Genomic DNA, 24,837 nt, shown 5'->3' on the forward strand with positions numbered 1-24,837 from the left:
ACAGTGCCCTAACCATGCATCTCACACAACCCCTTTACGTCTGGGAGGGCTTGTCTGAACCAATGTCGGAGAAATTCAATGTTAGTTTTCTCCTTTCACCACAACATTGTGCAGAGGAAGCGTGCACAGCCTCAGCAGTGAGGGTTGCTGTCTACACATGGCGAGGCAGGGAAGACCAGGCTAGAAAAGAATGGAGTTAACTCTGACAACCCCCTTCCCGTGATTTAGTATTAACTGCAATGCCTTTGTGTGATTTTGCATCAAAAAGCCTCAAAAATATGCCTGCAACTCTTTATTGTGCCTGTTTGAAAGCACAGAGTTGCATTTCTGTCAACTGTTCCACCGCACAAGATTTAAGAATTGAGAAACTCACAACCCAACCTGAAGCAGGTCCAGTCTGTCTTGACAGGGTGTTGCCCAGGAGGCATGCGTGCCGTGTAGGGACCGACCCATGCAAGAGGAGCTGGAGGGATCAGTGCCAGGGGGGTGGCAGTGGTAGGGAGGCTGCTGCACACTGTTTATGTTCACACAGGAGAAGGGGATCAGCCTCTCTTCAATGCTCTGGGTAGCAAGTAAGCAATTGTGGATTTACCCTATTTAAGGAGGAAAGACCAACAAGCTCTGTAAAGGTGAGATAAGGATTTCACCCAGCGGTCCAGCTCCATTCACACCCAGGCCACAGCTCACGTAAACCTGATCTGGTTTAAGCCACCAAGTCTCCATTTCCCTCTGCTTGGCTGTCTTCTCTTCCACCTCCCGCTCCTCCAACTCAGCACCAAGGGCTGTCTTTAGAAATGAGGGCTTTGGGCTTGTTTCAAACCCTCTGCCAGCATAACTCTGGGGACCAGAGTAGCTGGAAAAGTAACAGCGAGAGGCACTGAAGGAAAACTCCTCCTGTCTCTTCCTAGCAGTTGTACCTGGGGCTGCCAAAAACGTGCCCAGAGCGGTGTGATCGGACACACCTATTTCTCCAGGTTTTTCTTTTTTGGCTCCGGATTTACACCTTCCTGGAGAAGGGAGAGATTGTGGCACACACGCTCCTCTGAGAGGGAGAACGCCAGAGGCACTGCTTTTGCCAGCATTTTGTGCCTGGTGAAGGGTGCCTTTAAGCGTCTACCACATACCAAGATAGGTACATTTTGGGAAAGGAGCTGCCGGAGGAGCACAGCAGACCCTGTATTAATTGGTGAACTTCCCTTGTAAAAGGGTGGTTTAGAGTTCTGCTTATGACTTCATCTCTGAGAGGTTTGGACAGCAAATGCAGAGTCTAATCTTATAAAAAAAGGGGAAAAAGAAGAAAAAGTGGCTGGAGATGCGTAAAACTAGGGTGGAGAAGCTTGGATCGGGAGGCTGCTGATGTGAGACTGCCTGTGAATTGGCACCGGCAGGGGAAGTTTGGAACAAGCACCGATATATTCTTTCATTGCAACCTCCGCTGAGATTGGGGAGGCAAAGGGGAAAAAGGGATTTCGGTCCCAGTCACTTTCCCCCATTTCAACCGGCTTCGGGGAGCCAGGGTGGAGGAGGTCTCTCCATTCTCTTCCCGGTTAATTGTTTAATTGGGGAACAATGCGCCTTTCGCACCCGCTTGCCCCTCTCCAGAGGACCGATACCGGGCGAGCGAAGGGACCCGTCCCGCCGCACGGGCTGCAGTTCCCCGGTACTTTTGGGGCCGCTCCCGGGCTGGGGTCTGCGGGGCCCCGAGGGCTCTCCGAGGGGGCGGCCGGGCCGGGGCGGTGTGTGTGTGGGGGGGACGACTGGGGCGCGCCGCTCAGCGGAGGCAGGCGCTTGGGGCTCTCCTGCGCCCAGCAGCTGTAGGAGCTTTGCAAATTGCAAGGAGGCTCTTGCAGAGCTTGTGAACCCTCCTCTCCCCGAGCCAGCGCCCCTCCTCTGCAGCGCTGACGGTACAACGATATAATAATGATCGGTGGCTGAGGCTCGCATTTGAACTTGCAGGCGAGCTCCCTTTGCTCACAACTCAGCTCAGGCTCCGCAGCTCGGAGTCAGGTGCTCGCCGGCGGGGAGGGAGGGGAGACCGAGTTCTGGGAGAAGGGGAGACCCCGGAATCACCGTCTCCTTCCAGCGCTAACGAGGGGATTTACTCTTTCATGCGGCCACTGGGATCTCTGGACTAGCCTAGCCACCACGTTGTGATTTTTTGCAATCTCTGCAATACGCTACCTTTTAAGGTAACTATAACTCTGTTAATGCGGGTTGGTTTTTTGGGGGTTTTTTGTTTGGGTTTTTTCTTTTCCCTTTTCTTTTTTTCTTTACATATGATTGCCAGCAAACACCTAGTGTAAGATTTAAAACGGTTGTTTTACTGCTGGTACTTGTAAGGACAAAGAGTTGAACCGCAAACCGTAAGCGGGACAGAATAGCGATGATTGGTGAATTTAAACAACCGGGGGTAAGTTCAACCACACGCAGGGAGAGAGGAGAAGGGATGCTCGGGGACCCACAAAAATCCCCTGGTGCAAAGAGGAGAACAAAGAAAACTAGGAAATAAAAGACTTTGGGGTGGGAGCCCTGACAGAAGTCTTTGGTACTGGTTGTTTGAATGGCCGGGAAGGTAGAGCTGCACCTTGGTGTGCGACGGGGCTCAGGAGGGAGAAAGGAGGAAGCTATTTCGTACGGGTATTAAATACACAAAGCGCCTGTGTGGCAGGAGCGACAAGAATGGACCTTCCCTCCGGCCACCAGGTTTTCCTGCGTGTGCTCGGTCTCCTCCGCTCTTGTGTGTTCCCCTCACCCCCCACCCTCCCTTTTTTTTCCCTTCCCTCTCCTTCCCCTGATGTTCCTGGAAAGCTGCTCACAGGGCAGAGCGGGGCTGAGGTGCTCGTACAGCATCTCTCCAGAGGAGACGGAGAGCGGGCGTCCTCTGAGCCACATTTTCATTGCTGAAAGGGGGGCGGTGGGTGAGGAGAAGGATCACAAGGTCAGTGGAGCAAAACGCCCCCTTTTACACCCACGGCCAGCTTCTCGGGGCACGGGCACTGCCTTCCCTCTCTGTTCCTCGGGATTTCGCCTTTGTTTTACAAAGAAAAAGTGAGAGCATCGTGGAAGGAATTAAGGGAGTTTCGACGGCGGGAAAAAAGCGGGTGTGTGTGTGTGTGTGTGGCGGCATCGGGTCGGGATCCCCGCGGCAGGGCATGGGGCGCCGCAGGCAGCCTCCATCCGGCCCCCGCCCGGGCGGCCCCGAGGCACCGTCCCCGCACAAAGGGGCGACCGGGAGCGGGCGGGGGCCGGGGCCAGCCCTCATTGTCCCCCTTGTCACGTCCTCCCAGGCCACCCCCTCTCCCTCTGGGCACCGGCTTTCGGGATTAAGCCCCGATGGCTTTTCTTTCCTTTTTCTTTATTTTTTTTATCTTTTCTTTAAAAAAAAAAAAAAGGAACGAGTGTTGAAACGTGTTGCAGAAGCCTATCCCAGGATGGAAGAGTGTGAATGTTGGGTGGGTTTGGGGTTTTTTTTGAGGATTTTTTCCTTTTTTTTCTTCTTTTTCTCTTTTTCTTTTTTTTTTTTTTTCTTAAAAAGGCTGAGCGAAAGGGGAAGTTTCCCTCCCAAAAGGAGTGAGTAAGACTTGGCGGAGCGAGAGGGGCGCAGCGCCCGGCGGGGAGCCCTTGCTCTGGCAACGATGCGCGCTGGCGGGGCGGACCCGGCCGCCCCCGGGACGTGCTGCCGGGCGGGGCAGGGGCGAGAGGCTCTGCCGGAGCTCGGCTGTGGGAGTCGCCGACGGCCGCTGCTCAGAGGCGTCCTGGATCCGCCGGGGGGTGGGGTGGGGTGGGGGGGCGTCCAGGCGGGCGGAAGGGGGAAAGGCAGGCGGGGGTTGGCGGGGAGCGGCGGGCCGGGGCCGGGGGGTCCCGCCACAGGGTCCAGCCACAGGCGGGCGCGGCCCCGGCCGCTCTCGAGGAACGGGACGGGCGCGGCGGCGGCACCACGGCGCCCCCTGGCGGCCCGCGGCGGGCTCGTCGTTTCCGTAGTCGCTCGTTTCCCGCCAGAGGGCTCCGGTTTCCCTCACCTTAAAGAGGAGGGGGGAAAAAAAATCATCATTATAATAAAATATTTTTTAAAAATTGTCGCCACGGCATTTCGGGCTTGTTCCTCCCGCTCCCCGGACCGACGCGGGAGCCGACGCCGTCGACGGCCGCCCGTCGGGTGCTGTTTGACAGCGGGGCGTGTCCGGCGGGTTTCCCGCCTCCGGCCGGTCTCTCCCAGCGCCCCGGGCTGAGGGTGTGAGGCGGGCCCGGGGACGCTGGTCCTGTCAGTGACACCGCCGGGCGGACCCGCTGAGGGGGGTTAAGAGCACTCGCAGCCTCCTGAGTGCCCAGTGCCGACGCCGGACGAGCCCATAAGACCTGCTTGAGGAAACCCTCGTCCAGCCAGCATACTGGTCCTTGTGCTGAGCCTCGTGATGGTGGTACGGAGTCGTGCCCGCGGGCACTGCGAGCTGCATCTTTACATCTTTTTCCCATTGCTGCTCCTCACGCATGCCTCTCGATCCCTTCACTGTGCCGGTGGTGTGGGTGCTGGGGAGAGGTGGGGCAGAAGAGGTACCCTGGAACGCAGGCTGGCAGGCGAGAAGGCAGAGCCTGCCTTTGGGGTGATGCTGGAAGGAGCATGGGGGTGCATGTGGCTCTGCAGGCACGTGAGCCCTGGGACCTCGCTCCACATGCTGCCTCCGACAATTTTCCACTGTCTCTCTGTGAGGCCGTCTGAGAGCCCAGAGCCGCTTCTGGCATAAATTAGCGGAGGCCTGGGAGGGATGTCCTCAGGCAGCAGCTTCTCGGCAGCTGCCAGAGTGAGGAGCGCCAGAACACGCTGTGCTCTGGTCACTTTTCCCGTCTGCGCCCCTGCCTGCACTTGGGGCTGGAGGCAGCGTTGCTCTCGCCTGTTGAGGCTCCAGCATGGGAAGAGTTCCCCCTGTAGCTGCTGGTGCTGGAGGTGGTGAGGAAGGGATGATGCCGATGCCACTAGGACCTTCTTGGGGGCCTTGGGTGGACCTTTGCAAGTGATAATGGGCTAAGCAGATGCCACTGATGAATCAGATGCAGGCTGACTCTGCCATGTGGCAGCACAGCGGACTAATTAATCACATGGCAGAGATGTGGTGAATCTGGCAAAGTTAATTAGGCAGCACTTACAGTGAGCTTGATACATGTCAGCAGTTAACAGTCAGATCGCATAAAATGATCAAAGGACTGCGAAAGCAAAAGAAAGTGCAGACTGTGTGCATTTGAGAAAGGATAGCAGCTGTGAAGGTTTTGGGCAGAGCTCGGAAGGTGGCAAGAGGTGTGCTATGTCTGGGGTCGGTCATTGATAGCTTGCCAGGGTTTCCCTGGAAAGATATGTAATTTATTGTTTTACCCATTAGTAGGAGCAGCAACCTCAATTCACTTCTGTAGTGCCAGGTTCTGTTAGGGTTTCCCCCCCTCCTTTTTTTTTCTTTGTTTTTGAATTTTTTTATGTGAACCTGGCTTTCACTATGCAGGCAAGGAGGGTCAATGGGCAGAGGCTGCTTTTTACATATTTAAGGAACATGTCCAGCTTTCACAATACAGCTACAGAGCATGTGCTGAATCAATCTCAGTGTGACCTGAGAAGCCGCAGCCTTCAAAGACAGCGTCACCTCCATGAAAGTAGCTGATTTCTTGTTGTCCCAACTTTAGAGAAATTTGGAATAGTTTTTAGACAGTAGATTTTAGTCTGCTCCACACCAGGACAGTTGACTGTCTTTGTTAACCTGGGTAGTTTAAAACAGAGAGACATGATGATGTCCCATCTGGTTAAATTAAAATAGCACTGGTGTGAGGTCAAGCTTACATTGTAAACTAAACACGAGCTGGAATTTGATCAGAACTTATTGCTCCTGTGAGTTTTTGCTGTAGTGAGGGAAGGTAGCAGTGCCTGCAAAAATAGGAGCCCTGCTCTCTCCCCACAGAGAGAACCTCTGCTGCTATTTTTTAAAGATGTGAACTTTGTCGAGGACTTGGCATCTTTGGTTAAAAGACGTTGTGCTCAGGGTTGCATCCAGTTTAAAAATGTAGTGCAAATTACTACTGTAGATTGGTCTGCCTGTAGTAGCTCCTAATAAAATGGATCAGTGCAGCTGGAAACTAGCCAGCAGGCAACCTGAGTCTGGTCACATTAAGTGAGATACTTTTTTTAACAGAAGGTGGAAATTAAACACTTACTCAAGTCTTGCAGTCTTTAGTTGGCAGGATTTTCTTACTGTGTCCATAATATTATGGCTTCCTCTTACTCTAGGTGAAGTGACAGTAAGGGGGGAAAAAAACCACCAACCACCTCATGAAAAAAGGTACGGTTAGAAGGATTTTGGCTAATTACAGTGGACTTAGGGGCAGTATGGCAGCCAGCCAGCAGAGGCCTTTGTAAACTGCAGAGTGCTGGAATGGGATATACAAACCAATTTTAGAGCAGGGATTTTGCTCAGGAGGCTACAAGGGAGCACAGTCAGCTGCAGCCTCTGCCTTTAAGAGGGGAGGAGGCAGGAGCAGTCACATCTGATAGCGGTGAACGAACGGGAATTGGGGGTGCCAGGTGTAAGCAGCAGCCTCTGCCTTGCCTGTGGCTCTTGAGGAGGATTGGTGGCACTGAATCTGCAGAGTTCTGCTTTCTCCTAAGCTAGGCTGCCCTGGATGGCTGAGTGAGGTACTGCTGTTGTTTGGAAAAGGTGGAGGAGGTAATTGCACATATAACTCTGGCAGCTGTAGTGGAACGGCACTCAGTAACCCAGGAGTGTTTATGGGAGCCCACCAAGGACCAGAGTGTGAAAACCCTCGTGCATGGACTGTTGCATGGGAATCATACTCGTGAGCCTAAAGGCTGAAAATTGGACCTTTCCCCCAACATTTTCCATTGCTTGAATAAGGACATCAGGGCAGAGGAGATTTAGGAAAAAGAAAAGGTTGAGAGATGATTTTCCAAGAGTTGGGTGGGGATTTTTGGCAGGTGTCTCATATTAAGCTCCATGCTCAAACAGTGACATTTTTTTCAGCTATCTGAGCTTTTGGTGCAGCAGGTGTAATTCGTGCTCTGCTCAGTAAAAGGCTAAGTAGCCATCACAGTCGTGAATGCTCTCTTCTGTAGTGACGGTTGCGTTCAGGAATCACAGGGTGTCTCAAAAATTATCCTTCCACAGTTGTCTTTCTGTTTTCATATTTAATCATGGGTGTATGTATTGTGTTTAGTGACTGGAAGCTGAAGATGTGAGGGTTTTTTTTCAGTAAGATTCCTCAAATTGCACTTGTAATGCTGTCGCCAACACGACATTGGAGGATCAGTGCTCTGTGCTTGTGCGCAAAGTGGAGAGGAGTGGGAAGATGAGGTTCTCCCTGTACTCTGGACCTGGAGTGTAGGGCAGCAGCTCATGTTCAGAGCTCTCAGCTGGCTCTGAGCATAGCAGCAGGGTTGTTGTCTTACGAAATGTAGAAGCCGTTCCACCACCTCTTGTCATGACAGTATTGCAATGAGCTTCTGCGGGTAGCAGGCCTCCCATAGGCATGTGCCAAGTACACAAGTACTCCTGGGCACGGCCGGTGCTGTTTAGGTGCAGCACGCCCATCTTCTAGGAAAAAGAAAATCCATTATTCCTTTTCTTGGCAAATTTCTTGGATTCCCTTGTTTCTGGTCCCAAAATCCAAGGTTGCCTTCTGGGGGTGGAGGGAGATAAAGCACATGGGTAAACATGGAAAGCTAAACTTGTAAACAGTTTGTTCTAGATTTTTGTTTAGCTATTGATGTAGCCCATGTGCGACACATGGGAAACACATGGGGACAGAACATCTCAAAAGAAGGTCTGGAGCCGCTCTGCTTTCACGTGGGCCAGGGATTTTGCATTGTCTTGCAGGCAGGTCCAGCATTCACTGCCTTTGAAGGTAGAGAAGTCTGTTGGTCTTTTTCTGCTCTCTTCAGAGAGCTTGTGTTACTGAAGGAACTGGTCTGCAGTGATTTTGGAGCTTGAGGCTTCCAGCAGTTTCAGGATATGAGGGTTGCTTGAAGAGCCTTCTGGTCCGTGCACATCTGTAGGCTTAGTGTGACTTCTCATTTTTTTAAATGTTGCGTAATAATGAGGATCATTTAAGTGTTTATCTAAGCAAACACGTGTCTGTATTTCAGAGCTGGTCCATTGCGTCAAAAGGACTTAGATGTCTGCAGCTCTTATCTTGTGCAACCTCCTCAGTGATAACGACCTTCTACAGGAAATTATTAGGGCATACATAGTATACCAGGGCACAGTACAGATTTTTAAAGTTAGCTGTTAAATAGACACTGTGTTTTCCATGTACAGTTTGGCTTGTGTAAGTGCAGGGAGAAATAAAACTCTGGCTGGAGGTATGTGTTAGAGTCTTCAGGAAAAGCTTTATGGCAGGTAGGGCTCAAACTGAATCAAGTCAAAGAAGTCCCAGTTCTTGTTTGGGGTTTAGTCATAAAAAGCGCAAATTCCATGAAGATAATATTGCAAAATAAGTGATATCACATTATACACTCAGCTCTATTGAATGGCTGAAGCAGAGATGGGGCGTCTTTGGCAGCGCGCAGTTTGCTCTACGGAAAGCAGCTGTATTCTTTCCTCCACGCCCTGGGAATAGGTTGCAGCATATGTTTCCCAGTGCAACCAGCCGACTCTGGCCATCCACGTATAGGGAATGAAAAGCTCTTGGGTTTTCAGCCCTTTTGGGTGGGAATTTTTAACATGATCCTGTTATGTTAGAGATTGCCTCATTGGAAAGGCTTGGTTTGAGATGTTTTGCATCTTTTCTGAACTGTTCAGCCATTACAGGATAGATGCCAATTCACACAGACCCATGTGAAGTTTGGACTGCAGCTGTAAGCTGTGGAGAAAACTTTCCTGAGACTGAACACGTCACCAGTAGTTTTTCTGAAGATGTTTCTCTGTATGTTGCTATCAAGTTCAGTATAGTTTGTAGAGGTTTTTCAATGTATTAGTTAATGTTTTCACCCTAAAGCATTATATGTAAGTACTAAAGAACTGAAATGCTAACGTGAAAATGCTAAAATGCCTATGTGCAATACAAGTTCCGTAGTTATAACACAGATGCATATCTATTAAATCTCTGTTTCACTGTTCCTTAAAGCAGTTCAACTGTATTCTCTCTTGGACAGGAAAAAACCTATCAGTTCAGGTTACTGGCCCAAGTAAAGAACCCAAGTAGCATATTTTGACAGCAATATCAGGAAACTCAGGATTTTGTGATAAAATTTTTTCAATGGCAGTGTTTGATAAACTATTGCTGAAAGTTATTTCTTATGTTGGCTAGATAGTACAAATGTGTAACTGTATGGAGGAGGGACTATTTATAGACCCTTTATAGTAGTTGACGTTTATGGGACTTGTAATGCTTTTGTTAGTGTACTTTTCCAATTTTCAAGATATTTACAGATTCAACGTGTGTAACTAAGAACTGGAATAAAAATGAATATATACTATTATGAACATGCAATATATTGTTATGTGCATATGATATATGTGGAGGACTTTTCAGCTGTTAAAAGGTGGAGTCTGTAAAGGAAGTGAGAAGCAAACCCAAAGGGAACTGACATGTCTGAGTATCACTCTGAACTCAATAACCTGAAACTCATTATGAATCTGTATTCAATAGGGACACATTATCATTATAACAAATTTCCACCATAAAATATTATATGGTGAACTCTTGAGAGCAGGAAGTCATCTGGCAACCTACTTGCAGATGGGAAGGATCATCGTGTGTACAATGACTCACTATCAAAATTCATGAGAAGCTTGCCATGGGAGCCCCTTCTGACATGAACCAGGTTGTTTGCTGTTGCTAAATGATGGGTAGTTGTGTTACGGACATAAAACTACCCAGAGGTTGGATCTGAACTGGCAACACCACACCAGGAACAAGTCATCAGATTATACGCATATACTGCTACCACCATATGGGAATAAATTTAAAACAGTGAATAAAATGGCAGAAGATTGACATATTAAGAATTATTCACTGTCCTGCTGAACATCTCTTTTAAGTAGATGACTGCTTCTAATATCAATGACAAACATTGATGTACTGAGTTACACCACTTGATAAGGACACAATGCAATACTAACCACTTACTCCTTTGTTCTTTATTTGTAGGTCAAGATGTTGTTAAGTATAAAAAGTATCTTATGGATGTACTCTACGTTAGTTATAACATATACGCTACCTAAAGGTAAGTCTGTTACACACAGAACCATTCATTAAAATTCATTTTAGTGGTCCAGTTAGTACGGTATTTCCCAGGACTCAGGCATCAACCTGAATTCAGGAGATTCAGTTTCTGGTCTTGCCTGTGTCACTGTTTTTGTTGCACTAACTTTGTTCCCATGTTCTCCTCATTACCGTACTGATTTACACAGAAAACCCTTGGTGTGTGGGCATATTTTTGACAAGGTTTTTACATGCCTGTCAGATGTCTGCTGAGGTTTGTAAGTGCCATTACTATAATTCAAGTAATAATAAAGAAAATGCCATAGGATTACACTGTGTAAAGCAAAATAGATTGCCTTCTCCAAATATTCAAGAATGCATTTTAATCCTTTAACCTATGTTTCTGAAATGTTGGACCTGTTGGCCAGGTATGTTTCACACCTTCATTTTCCATCATCCACTAAGGAGCTGCTTGCAGTAGAGGAGGTGAGGGCTGACGGGGGGTGCTAAGTTTAGTGGGGGCAGACAGCTTCCATGGGAGCTTCAGCCAGGTGCCAGGGAGGGAGCAGTGCGCAGTGCCAGCAGCACAGAAGCAGGAGCAGGTTCCTGGGACAGACCTAGCCAGGCTGCAGAAGTGGTGAATGAAATGGGGGAGGTTTTGGGCTACAGGAATACTGGTTTGGCATACCTCCCGGTCAGATCCAAATGCATGGGCTTATGTATGTTGTGCCACAGCAGCCTTTTGGGTCTATAGGTCACAGCTCACACCCTCTCTGTATTCAGGGTGAAAGGTGCCACATGCAGGTGGGATACAAGGGAAGACAGTAGCCCCAGTTTCTGCATTGATCTGTCAAGGAGCAGTTGGGGACATGCCTCCTGGAGTGGGCATTCTGGCTGCCAGCCCCGTGTTGTGGGGAGGCTGCATGAGCTAGCCTGGTGGCACGTCCCTTGGCTGGTGGGGTCTGGAGCAAAGACGTGTTAGGGCATCTGCAGGTCTTTGGTTTGGGTGGAAATGAGGACCCCTTTTTACTTGGTGACTACATGCTAACACTAAAGTGTGTATTCATGTGTGGTTGCCATGGTTATTTGAAAGTTTGAGTCAAGCCTTTAGTAAGGAAGAGGTCCCTATAGCTGCTGCAGATTCACAAAATTGGGATAACAGCTTTCTCAAGCCTCAAAGCAAGATTTTTCTTGATTTTTTTTTTTTTTTTTTTGAACATTCTTTTCTTTCCAGGAGCTCCTCAAACTGATTTTAGCCTTTGGGAAAATCAGATGTACTCATTTCTTTTTCCCGGCTTGAATACTGTTTCTAGCAAAGTTTTTAGGTAATCCTGTAAGATAAAGGAAAAGACCATTGTGCTTAGTGGAGCCACCTAAAAAAACAAACAAAAAAAAGTGTTGTTTTTTTTTTCTTCAGTCAGGTTGGGAGCACTATCCTTTACTATTTCCTACCATCACTTCCTCCTTAAAACTGGTTTTGTTTCTCCATTCTTCGTTAAACATACAACAGGCCAGGATGATTAGACTTGTCCTCAGGGACAACAGACTCAAAGCTTCAAGGAGGGGGCAAGCCACTAAAACTGAGCTTCCATTTCCTTATTCATAGAGGGCTGACACTAAACTGTCTGTAAGTGTAGACTGATGTCTGGATCTTGGATCCACAGCTGACATTTAATAATTTGTTCGTATGAAGCATTTGGAGAGGCAAAGTAAGTGATTGTCAGAAGAGGTCATGGACTTGCAATGTAAGTCTGCACAGTGAACTTGGGAATTTTTATTTGATAAGCCACTTAGACTTAAAGGGAGCTTATAAGAAAGATAGAGAGAGACTTTTTACCAAAGCAGGACAAGGGGAAACAGTTTTTAACTGAAAGAGGGTAGGTTTAGATTGGACATAAGGAACAAGTTTTTTACAGTAAGGTTGGTGAGACACTGGAACAGGTTGCCCAGAGAAGTTGTGGATGTCCCATCCCTAGAAGTGTTCAAAGTCATAGAATCACAGAATGGTTTGGTTTGGAAGGGACCTCAAAGCCCATCCAGTTCCAGCCCCTCTGCCGTGGGCATGGACACCCTCCACTGGACCAGGTTGCCCAAAACCCCATCCAACCTGGCCTTGAATCTTCAGCTTAAGGCCATTCCCCCTTGTCCTGTCACTGCATGCCCTTGTAAACAGTCCCTCTCCAGCTTTCCTGTAGGCCCCTTTAGGTGCTGGAAAGCTGCTATAAGGTGTCCTGGGAGCCTTCTCTTCTCCAGGCTGAAGAATCCCAGCTCTCTCAGCCTGTCTTCACAGGAGACTCGGATGAGGCTTTCAGCAACGTGATATGGTGGAAGATGTCCAAGTGCAGCTGATTAATTTGTTTAAAAAAACCTCTAAAAGTAAAATATATTTCTGCATTTTGAACAGTTAGACATCTTAAGTTTCACCTTTTTTCTTTTTAAATCCTGAATTTGAATATAAAATTGAGGCCTTGAAATCTTTCATGAAACACAAATTCCCATGCTTCAATTCCCCCAATGAATTGGATCACTCCATGTATTTTAACTGAGTTTAATTAAATAATCACTTCAATGTGGTGCATTGCAATATTTCCTTTAAAAAGCTTTCAGGCAAAATTGTTCTTAAAGTTTAAAATTTTTCTTTCAAGAGTCATATGGGAAATGTGTCAAAATCAGCAGTAATTTTTAAAGTGTAAATTCTGGAATCTGTAAGTCTTAATATTAAGTCATAACAAAACTGCAACTTAATTTAGAACACAGCAAGTTATAAGCATGCAAGGTTTTATGGATTCACCGCTAATCATTATTCCCATCTTTGTTTTCTTTCCCGCTCTCATCAATGGTCACATTCATAAATACCTAGCATGTTTGCATGGTGTGCTTGTTACATTTTATGTAGGAACAAAAGTGTTTTTCCTTTGAGGGCAAATTGAGAATGGTCTTGCATGGCTTCTTAAAGACTTTAAATTCTCAGAAGATGTGTGTCAGGAAGGCAGCAGGAAATACGGTGTAAGCTTCTGGGGTCACGGGAGTGCCCCTCTGCGAGACCTTTGCTGTTTGCTCTGATACATGTGAAGGATTAATGACAGAAGTTCACGAGCAAGGTTTACACCTACTGCTAGTGTGGCTTTTACTCACTTTGAGCTAGCTGATGTTAAGATATTGTAGTTTATAAGGTGGACTCTGTGATTATGATCAATGTTGGAGTTTATCTTACCCATTTTAAGCAACTATTTGTCATGCCATGGGTGAGTATGCTTTTGTGAAAGCCCTGTAATCCAGAAGACAGTAGAAATCCCCTAGACTGCAGTGTGTATGTTCTTTCAAAGTTATATAAATAATGTGCCAGTTTGAACATCAGTTTATCTGATTATGTTTATGTTCTATATGTGCTATAAAATACATGTGTGCATGCCTATGTTGTGTGCATACATTATGTTGAGTTCTACAGCTGAGATTTACATTTGCCTGGTTTCCTGTGAGTTTCTTGCAGAATATGTAAGTAGTTGTTTCTTCATCACTCTATGCCTCCTTCTCTTACTTTGCTTGCTCAGACCACAAATCACCTGGTAAAGAACTCAATGAGTGTTTTTGTTGGGTCTCAGTCTGTTACCTCTGCTGTCAGGGTTTCATACAAGTTTGTGTAAGCGGTGCATTCATTTTAATTTATCATCATCTACATTAAAAGATTTATAATTAATGCGATAGGACAAGGGGTAATGGCCTTAAGATGAATGAGGATAGATTTAGATTAGATATAAGGAAGAAATTCTTCCCTGTGAGGGTGGTGAGGCCCTGGCACAGGTTGCCCAGAGAAGCTGTGGCTGCCCCTGGCTCCCTGGCAGCGTTGAAGGCCAGGTTGGATGGGGCTTGGGCAACCTGGGCTAGTGGAAGGTGTCCCTGCCTGCAGCAAGGGGGTTGGAACTAGATGGGTTTTGAGGTGCCTTTCAACCCAAACTGTTCTGTGATTCTATGAAAAGACTTCTGTTAGGCTCAGTGTTAGTAGTCAGATTAACAGAACACATAACTTCATTGATCCTTTCTATTGCTTACCATATGTCTAGGCAGGTTGTTGATGAACTAAAAAATGAGATTCAATTTTTTTTTCTTATAAATTTGGCTTAATATATATAGATTTTTTATTCTTTAAGCATGTGGTTTTTGTCTGCATGCTCAGTAGTAACATTCTGTTCAGTTAAACTTAATTAAATAGCAAAATTGTTCCTCTAAGCAGCGGCACTTCATGTAGGGTATTCTTTTCATTAGACTTCTTGTCCATTACAGACCTACTGGTCTGGTTGTTGTCGTTAATATAATACAAAAGGGCAGATTTCTGTCCTTTTTTTCTCTTTAGATTTCTACTTTAAGTGTTTTATAACATTTACCACAGAAAAAATGTACAAATTCTAGGGAAAGAGACTTTGTTCTCGAGCAAGAAGTTCTTCTGTAGTTTGTCTCCCACTTCAGAAGAAAGATATCAAGCTATGTGTCATTGGTAGGATAAACTGACTTTGCAGCTGAAATGGTAAACTGGGGGGACCTAAGGCAGTTTTGCTGGGGACAAAAGCATGAAAAGGGAAGCTGCAATTTTTATTTTTTTAAAGAAAGAGTCATGCCATCATCCTCACGATAAACTGATACAAATGCACAGCCATAGCTCTAGGTTTGGAGAAAATAAGGCAGTCATAAGTTGTGGCAAAATCCTACCCGATAAGTTAGACCTGACAGGACTGTCTTCTGTCAGGACATCTCATGGGAGAAGTTTTCATTCTGCATTCTGTTCCTGCTACTTATTCCGATGCTGGAGATATTTAATATTTAAACAGAGGAACACAGCAAAAATGCCCAACTGTAAGGCATGCTATCTACCGAGTCTGCCCATAATCTGACTGCATTTTGCTGCTCTCGGCCCGACTCCATAGTTCCATCATTTTATACAAATCTCCCATTGACTTTGCTGGGAGTTCTGCCAAGAACGTTTGTGGCCAGGTGATTTGGACCTGTGTATTTTATTTCTTTATTGTCTATGTATTTTCCCTAATAAATTAATTATGCATGAGTAATACATATGAGTTAGCAACAGAAAAAAATGCTTATATTAATTGCCAACCAGCTTAATAATTTCAAAACCATCCTCTTGTTTAAGAGTACGTGAGGTTACAAGTATTCTAGGTCCTACATGGCGAGGTGAAGATATGGTATGAACAATGTTGTCAAATACCTGCTTTTCTCAGTTTGTCTTCCAAACAGTTGCAGAATGTTTTGTTTGTATTGTTCATTTTATGTCCCTTCTAAGGAATAGTCTATCACATACCATTAATAGTGGCTGAAAAGGAGATATGACATGGAGTATGAGCCCTGGGAAAATGCTAAAGGAACAAAAAGGCTATAGGGATTCGTAGAAGATATTGATACTTTCTGCATTGGCCAGTAAATTCTGCTTGACTGGCTAACTTGGCCAGCTGCAAGAAATCAAGCTTTTTGGAACTGTGCAGGAACATCATTTAATCTTATGTTTCAGTACCAAATATTGTTTTATTTTTCTTAGTAGGGAAAAGCTTGTCCTCTCTTCTTGTCCACTCTTCTCTTCCCCTCTTCTTGTCCACTCCTCTTGTCAAATAGTGCTTATTTCTACAGTTAGATGGGCATGTTTGTAGCTACATAGTCTCCTAGTCTGGGATGAAGCCCAATGTAGGGCAGATCTAGTTTGCATATCATTACGATATATGTTGTTTGCCAAGGGTTTCAGTCTGCTGATGTGAAGACACAAGTTTTAAAGAGAGGAAATTTCCTCAGGGTTCAGTGCTGATATTCCAGATCACTCATAAACAGAAACAATGTTCTCAAAAGTTTATTAAAATTCTGTCAGTCAGGATAATTATAACTAGGTCATTTTTCATTTAAGAAGTTCCTGTAATGTATGTAGATGACAAGAGATCATAATAAATACTAAATATTTTGAGACTGATTTTAATCTCCCACCTGTGCAATTTGGCAGTAATTCCATCATAACTGATAAGACTGAGTATTCATTCTGTTTCTTTATCTCTACCCCACTGTAACTCAGTGAAGTTTCAAGAAATTAAAGGTTATATAAAAGGCAATGGTGTTTCCATACTGTACATCTTCAGAATAAAATCAGTCCTTTCTAGTTCTAGTGCGATCAATTGACTCTAGGTGAGGTGAGTTATTATTTCCTTGTGGAAATAATAATTAAAACAAAAACACTCAATTTTTTTTCCCCCCTAAAAAAATATGTATGCGGTCAAAGTTTTTGAGCTAGTCTTTAGTCTTCAGTACCTTCTACAGGATTGTCTTCAAGCCTTGTGAATTCTCCAGTCTCCAGTTCTAGATTGGACCTGCTTTTATTTTTCCCTGTTTTACAAATAGATTCTTGCTAGGTCTGGGCCCAAAGTGTATGAAGTGATTAGTTGCTTTAATTATTAGAAGTGAGTTGTACCATAACTGGTCTCTGTTTACAAGTTAATGGAAGAATGAAAATCTCACTGCATGCCTGAATCACAGAGTGAGCATCTTGCTGGTAAATGTGCTCAGACAGAGCCATTCCATGTGAACTTTTCAGCAGAGCTTTGGGTGCAACACAGATGTTTTGGCAGAGCTCTACCCCATTGTTTTATACTCTCTCTGGTCTAATCAGTTTTGATACGGTCATGTTGAACGTATCTACATTGTGTTCCCAAGAATTTCTACTTAGGTAGGCATGGATGCAAAGACCCCGAGGACTTCCATTCAGACTTCTGGGTCTTCCTTGGTCAGTCCATATTTTTTTTTTTTTTTTTTTTTTCTTTTTTTTTCCCCTAGTTATTACTTTATTGTTAAAATGCTTGGCCATCAAGCTGCTGATTCTTGTATTCAGCCTTTTTAGATAATGCTATTAATACTTTATTCTATATAAAGTCATCTGTCGCTGTTAAAAATAATCAACTCAATGAGCAATTTGTCCTTTTTTTTCCTTCTTCCACTCCCCTCCTCCCACCCCCAAATCTTCTACTTTTTATGGAGAGATTATATTTTTTATGATAGATACATAGCTAGATAATTTTCATGTGCTGTTGTCTCCTATTTCATGTATGATTCTGTTGGTAGCTAGTATGTGAAGTTGTTATATTTCTAAATTTTATGAATCCTAGCTCACTTCAAATTAATGATCAGCATGTTCCACCTTTCAAAAAATGTTAGAGTGCAGAACAGTGAAAGAGGTAAGATAGATACTGTTGTGCATCAGCTTTTAATCTTCATTAAGCCATTATGTATGGTGAAATAACATCACATTAAAAATAAATCTAACAGAAATCCTCTCTTCAGACAGTTGATGTGTGCAGGTTGGACGAACAGTAGTCAACTTTCCCCTCAGGATATTGTCAGATGGAAGCATTTCACTGTAAAGTGCTTGCAGCTGGAGATGTCATAAAAATGATAAAGGTCCTATCATGTCAAGACTGAGCCAAGTAGGGACTTTCTGCGTGCTTTACTTCCTTCTTTGCTTCAACATTCTGAAATAATTTAGTTCTGCAATGTGTTAAAGTCCCTGAGGCTACAAGGAAATAATTTTAAAAGAATGACTGTTTGGGAGAATCTCACTGGAAAGGCTTTCGTTTCAGCATCAATGCAATACAAAGAGTTAACCCTTGAAAGAATAACGGGGTAGGCGATGTCATGTATGCAAAGTCATGGGCTATGTTTTACTCTTAGGGCAGGAGCAAATGAACAAATTACTGTGAGGTAAGGCAAGGTGTAAACATCAGTAGCTCCCCTATATGCATGCTTTTGTCCACCAGTAGATGCGAGATAACTCACCGTCTTTCTCTCAGAGTGGTCTTCCTCCTATGAAGTAAAAATCCATAGCTCTTTAGATGACGGTTCATCTGTCATCTAAAATTTCAAAACAGTTTCTGAAAAAGGTCAATAACTTGGTGAGTACAACAAATGGAGAAAAGTCAGAGAACAGTGAATTAAATTTGCCCAAACAGAAAAGGGGTCCATCAGCAGCCTAGGATATTGGTGCAAACTTTTTTCGCTTATACTAATCAGTTCTGTTACAAAGCAGCCAAGGTTCATGGATTTCAGGTCTTGTATGTCTGTGAATTGTTAAATAATAATGAAATATATCTGTTTCTGATTTTGCTATTCCGCTAACATGATTTCTCCTTTCTCTACCCCTCTCTTGCCCTTTTTCTAGTTAAAGCAGAAAAAAAAACCCTGGTAAAGGCATCTCTCTCTGGAACTACCGTCCTGCCATGCTTCTTTTCAACCACACCCACTATAGCCTCCAGCTATGCAGCTGAGTATCTTCGAATCAAATGGTCAAAGGTTGAACTCGATAAAAGTGGAAAAGATGCAAAAGAAACCACAGTCCTGGTGGCCCAAAATGGCAACATCAAAATTGGTCAAAGCTACAAAGACAGAGTGTCTGTTCCGACCCATTCAGAGGAGACTGGTGACGCTTCGCTGACTATCTCTAAGCTGCGTGCAAGTGATGCAGGGGTGTATCGCTGTGATGTTATGTACGGAGTTGAAGACACACAAGGCATTGTATCATTGGCAGTTGAAGGTAAATATTTATCTGTTTCATTTGTAGTCAACCCTAATTCCAGTTAAAATAGTAAAAATTAGTAATTAACATTTAACTAGAAAGCATTTAAAGGAGTGTCTTTGCAATTTACTCTTCCTTAACTGTTCACTCTTCCCATTCTCTTTCTGTCTTTTATTTATTCTTATGAATCTTTTCCAATCTGTAGCTCTCTCATTTCTCACTTACACCTTTGGGGAGGCTCCTCTTGATTCCTGGAACAAATGGTTTTTGCTTATTCCCAAAGTAGTTTGATAGTTTGGTTGGGTTTATATTCTTTGCAAGGCAAGCTCCTTCTTTAACTTTTTTGTTTGTTTGTTTTAGGAGATACCTTTAAAGTTTACTCAAACCAGCCCTTTTGAAACATGATACATATTGTACTAATGCATCTGTCTGAAAATATAAGTGTCCTTACAAGAAGACAGACTTGGCAGGCAGAAGCAATTTTTTTTTAATTGTGTAGGATGAAAAGAAGCAACTGCCTTGCTGCTGGAGCTGTGGTGCGATGTACAAAACCATAATGCCATCAAAACTGGGAGCCACTCTTTCTGTGATAGGAACATCAAGGACAAAGGAAGAGTTTCTTTTGTCCCTGTAATAAAGGTTGGATAGGTAGGAGGAAACCCATCTGTTAGAAGCTGCAGGAAAACAAGTAGGGAGGTGGCCACTAATGTTTTCCCATGTGGGGGTTCCCGGGCTAAGAGTTTGCTTGCCATCACTACAAGGAAATAGCCTCCAAAACTTTGAAGGGGAGAAGTGTACATGTAAAGAGAGAGAAGAGACAGAACTTTAAAAACCATGTAAGTGCCAAAAGGAGCATCTGAACTATACGTGTTTTTCTCCTAATAGTCTGCTTATACAGCACGATAAGTACAGCATAGAGACCACTCCAGAGCCCGGTGGTGTATAGCCCTGTCAGTTTGGCGCTGAGCCTGAGCTAACAAACTGTGCTGAAAGGCAGAACATATTAGCCCAGGCTCTGTGCCATGTAAATGCAAATTCTGGACCTGAATTACTGTGCATGCTTAAAACAACACTGTGCTGTATGGATGTACCAACTCGCGTGAGCCTTCGTTTGGACGCTGCCTTGCACTCCTTTCCACTAAGGTGTTTTTTGAAAGTTCAGTATTTACTCAAATGGCTGAATCCCAAAACAAACATTAATATCTGCTGCTGGAAATTATGGCTTTGGCTAAGATTTTTTTGTGAGCTTAATACTGCATTGTTCCAATATGTTTAACCCAACTTGAACAGTCTCATGGCATTGATTCAATGAAAGGTTTTGAAGGTGTGGTCTTAATTTGGAAATAGAATAAATCAGTATAACCATTAAGGTCTGTATAAATTCATAACCTGTTTAGTCCTAATGGCAAAAGCAAAAGAAATCCTGATTTTAATATTACTTTTCAGTAACTAGAGTACCTGGCATTCCTTATTCCTTTTCAAGTGCTCCCTTGACTACATATCTATATCCAGGAGCAGCAGATGTTTATTGCAATAAAATACCTGATGATTTATGGCAATACTTTATCTTCTGTCGTTAGTGCTCCTGCAAAACACTGCAATGAGATGAACTGATCATATTTTTTTTTAATTGAAAGAAAATTTCACACACTCCATTTTCTTTGTGCAACTGTTCTTTTCCATGATTTCTTTAATGTCAAAATTTCAGGAGGATAAAAAGCCAGATCTTTACCCAAATGGAAAATAGCATTGTTCGATTGTCATTTGTGCACTCCATTCTCCATTTTACTACATTAAGTAAACAAATACTGTTTATCAGACTTGGAAGAATTTAATGTGAATGTGGTTTCTTGAATCTTCTGCACTCATTTCAGTAAGGCTTTATGGGTTTTTTTGGTGATTTCAGCTTTTATTTAAAAAAAGGAAAAAAGTCCCAAATGAAATTTATTTCCATTATGTTGTCTTTTTGACTCTACACCCCAAAGTGATAACAATTGGAGAGGCATGATCTTCTGTGCACTCTCTTTGAGCATTCTCCACTGCCTCTTGCTAGCGTGGTGTAGGGAGATTTTTCCACGTTAATCGCAGTAACTTCAGCGCTGACAGCTAGCATGGTTCAGCACTGTGCTTTGGTCAGCTCTCCTGGCTGCAGCTGGGGCTAGTGCGTACGGGGCGACCCATGGAGTCGTGTTAAAATTATAACCGTTTTTGCTGTTCTGCACATTTTATACTCATCACAAGTGAAACATATAATGCGTTTGTGTAACTCTCTTTCTCCAAGGACCGAGCAGGCACGTGTTGCTTTAGCTTTTCAGTGCATTAAAAAGTATGCAGAAAAAGTCGTAACTCTGGCTCCAGTAGTACTTGCTTGAACTTAGGGATAAGCTTGACCTTAACCCCAAAGTGAAGCAGAATAATTTTACTAAATATAGGAAGCTGCTTCAAAATTCCCTGTGTGGGGCAAACTAGGTGTGGGAAGAACTGTTACAAATGCTTCAGAAAGCAACATTCGTCTGCTTCTTTACACACTGTTATGTGTGTAAAGTCTAATTAAATAAATTTCTCGGAAATGGCCAAATTAAGTAGGCCAAAACTTATCTGCATCATTCTGCTGAAGTAGGTGAAATTGCTCTTTTGTTATTATAACTGTATGGTGTTTGTATGCTTGGGGTTTTGGGTATATTTAAACCAATGCAGGAATAGAGTTCTAGATATTTTCAATATTTCCATTTGTTTTACAGTTTTTCCCTAATTTCAAAGTTTTAAACAAAACCCACATTCCAGCATCAATGAAGCTAGGTAAATAAGCATAGACTGCTTTGTGTTTTGTTTTTCAAATGAACCTTTGCAAGTAAGATAATAGATAACTGGGAGAGCTAACCTGAATAAGAAAAAACAAATTACTGTAATTGCTATTTCTATCCTTTCATTTAGGTGTCTTAAGAATATAAAACTGTTATTGAACTCATTGTGCATCAAATGATTGTATTTTACCAGCGATGGAATGTATTGTGAATGACAAATGAGATTTCTAAGAAAGAACGATTTTCTCTGTAGCATATAGTTTTTCCCAGGTTAAGCTGTACAAGCTGAGGAGTTGGTATTAGTCATTGGAAGTAAACAGTAAAACTTTTAATGCCTGATTTTTTTTGCCTGAGTCTCAAGACCAAGACTATCTACAAAAGATGAGTATAATTGTGCATCTATTTTTTTCCACGTAGCTATCACAGCACACAAATTTGATGATAATCCAGTTAATATGCTATTTTTAGATGCCAAAAGAACTTCTGAAGTTCAGAAAAGTCAAATTTATACATTATTAACAACAGTATAAATACTAGCCTTACCAAGAAGATAGGATGTATATACAAAACTGCCATCTTCGACCATGACAAACCTGTATTTCGGTGCTTTGACTCAAAATGCTTCAGCATCAAATCCTACCTTGCCATAGGATTATTTATATAGGCTCTGAGTAGAAGATTTTGTTTTTAATATAAAAACTATTGCCTAATTTACATTCCATGCAAATTAGGCCAAAACCAAGCTCACGTCTGTACCATTTCAGACAAAGATCTGTCTGTCCCAGTGTCCTGTTCCAATGAAAGCAGCAACAGCTGATACCAAAGTGCAAATGTAGACAATTTTCCTGCGTACTCTATTGCTGGCAGAGACTTGTCACTCCTGACTTCCTGAGGCAGAGGCGATGGCTTTATGTTAGAAAATCCTGCACAGATTTTTTTTTTTGCCACTTGTTTTTTAAATGTATGTAAATTTTTAGTATCCACAGCAGGACTCCTGGTTAAGCCACCACTTAACCACAGCTGGTTAAGTTGGTTATTATTCACAAGGAAGATATATATTTTTAATCTTTCGTGTTGTCTTTGTCTCTACATCGCATGTTTCTGCTGCATCCTTTTTTTGACAAGTAAAATCTTTCTAAAGAATGGCAGGATCTTGGAAACTGACCCAATTCTATGCTTTTTCTTTGCTTTGGTTGTAGGCACAACCTATGCCAGCTACTTGGGTATCAGTAGCTGCTTATAGTCTGTTCACTAGGACCTCAGAAACATCACCAGGACACTGTGATTTAATATGGTATCTTGTATCTGCTGAGCAGTGCTGTATATGCTTCATTAGCTTGTGATAGATGTGAAATAATTTAATTTGAATTCTGTGTAAACTGCTCAGCTTAAAGCTGTGTCTGAACTGCCTTATTTTTACTAGGGTATAAGAGTGGTTGTGTTCATGTTACTAACCGGGGTGTCTCAGTTTTGTGTACAGTCCCAGGGATCTGATCTGGGAAAGTCTTAGCAATGTAGGAGTAGAAGGACATGTGGGGTCACTTAATCTAGTTCCTTTGGTATTGCCAGTAACCATGTTATGTGCTGTGCTACGTGACTTTATTAATCCCAAAATCAAGTGAGACTACCCATTCACATGGGTTATTAGGTGCTTTGCATATTTCATCTCTAAGATCAGTGAGGTAAGATTGAACTGTACCCTATATGTTACTGTTCTCATTTCACAGCTGATGAAAGTGTGAGAGAGGAGTGAAACAATTTTAGCCCATGCAGGAAGTTCCGGGGCAGCCAGATGCCTGACCTTCTCATTAATTGCAACTGTAGAGCTGTCCTCGAGGCCAGGGACGCTGCCAGTGCCGACAGGTCTGCAGGCTAGTGCAGAGGGGCAGTTTTTTGTTATGTTATTTTGTCTTCATTCTTAGTTGTTTTCTTTGCCACCGTTGTCTGATAATGTCAGGTCTCGGAAGCCTTCAGCTACTTGAGAGATAGTTTTCCCTTCCCAGTAGCTAACACTGAGCTGCCACTTCCTTCCCACTTTAAGCTGCTTTTGGACACGGGTTGGTTTTCACTGTATCCCGGTAGACACATTTGAGAACACGGTGGAGGTTGATGACCAGCAGGTAATGCCTTCTGAAGATCCTCCCCAAGTGTTCACTTGCCTGCTAATAGTTTACCGAACACAACTTAACAGTCTTAACTCAGATGCCAAGTCTGAAATCAGGAAACCTGAAGTAAGGGTGGGATTTATTTCACCTTTGACAATTTAAGGTCACATGCCTAGACTAAGCTAAATATGCAAGCTCGTGCTACCTTCAGCTCCTCTCTGATGAGAGCTCTCCGGCAGTCCATATCCCTGGTCACCAATTAGAGAGATTTAGATGACTAGTTTAGACTAGAATTCTAACCTTTAGGCAAAGCAAACTTTGGTGAGTTGAATCTCAGAAAGGATTTTATAAAACTATTGCTGTATATCTCTATGTCCATGTTTATTCCCTTTCTTTAGTTATAACAAAGTCCAGTTGTATAAAAAGGTGACCTAGAAGTGCAATATAACAGTACTCTTCATTCTGGAACATAATTGAATATTTAATGAAATTCTCATTTTGTCTGGTGTTATGATATTGGGCAATGAAAAATAACATGTATGACCAAGTGTAATCAAAAAGAAAAAATCTGAACAAACCACTCATTTGAGCTGATTTTTTGTTATCCTCCTTGGAGATGATTTGGTTTAAAGGGATCAAAGTGACAAATGGAATCCTTCCAGTTTTGTTCCTCTCTTTTCATATTTTGTTTTTGAATATTTTTTACCAACAGTGAGAGCACTTTATCTGTTTCTTACTGATGTTTTGGGAGACCACTGTTTTCATGGGCCGTATGTTGGTAGTTTCTGTTTGATTCTGCTGCAATTCTGAGAGACTTTTTTAGTCTTTTTAGTTGTTGGGGGTTTTTTTTAGGACCAGTAAAGAAAATCCTAGGCTTAAAATGCTGACCTTGTTAACGGAAAGAAGCAGCAATTAGGGAAGCAGAGTAGATGGTAATTCACATTTTCATTTTTATGCAAACTCTTCTTTCTTGCAAGCATTATAATGATAATAAATGGGAGTTGTTTCTAATGTGGGAACTCTGCCACTCAATTGTGCTGTTAGCCTTGAGAGATTGTGTGTTGACAACCTAATTGATTTATTCTCTCTACAGCCAGAACTCCCCTTCATTATCTCTTAAGTATTGCATTTGAAGAGATGCTTTTATTTAATTGTTTAGATTTATGCCAACGTTGTTCTG

The 24,837-nt window shown here is 43.3% G+C and overlaps 1 protein-coding gene across 2 annotated transcripts in view; it reads left to right on the forward strand.

Annotated features, from left to right (window-relative positions):
• The first annotated feature begins 1,940 nt into the window (after nt 1-1,940).
• VCAN (versican) overlaps nt 1,941-24,837 on the forward strand; it is a 114,273-nt gene continuing 91,376 nt past the window's right edge. Inside the window, exons 1-3 of one of the 2 annotated variants that reach the window (XM_054809554.1) lie at nt 1,941-2,189; nt 10,144-10,219; nt 18,395-18,766. In XM_054809554.1, coding sequence (XP_054665529.1) covers nt 10,150-10,219; nt 18,395-18,766 — 442 coding nt within the window. In that variant the 5' untranslated portion in view covers nt 1,941-2,189; nt 10,144-10,149. The remainder of the gene's footprint in view (nt 2,190-10,143; nt 10,220-18,394; nt 18,767-24,837) is intronic. The other variant, XM_054809555.1, reaches the window with a different exon arrangement.

This window comes from Grus americana, chromosome Z, assembly GCF_028858705.1.
Source record: "Grus americana isolate bGruAme1 chromosome Z, bGruAme1.mat, whole genome shotgun sequence".
Taxonomy (NCBI): Eukaryota; Metazoa; Chordata; class Aves; order Gruiformes; family Gruidae; genus Grus; species Grus americana.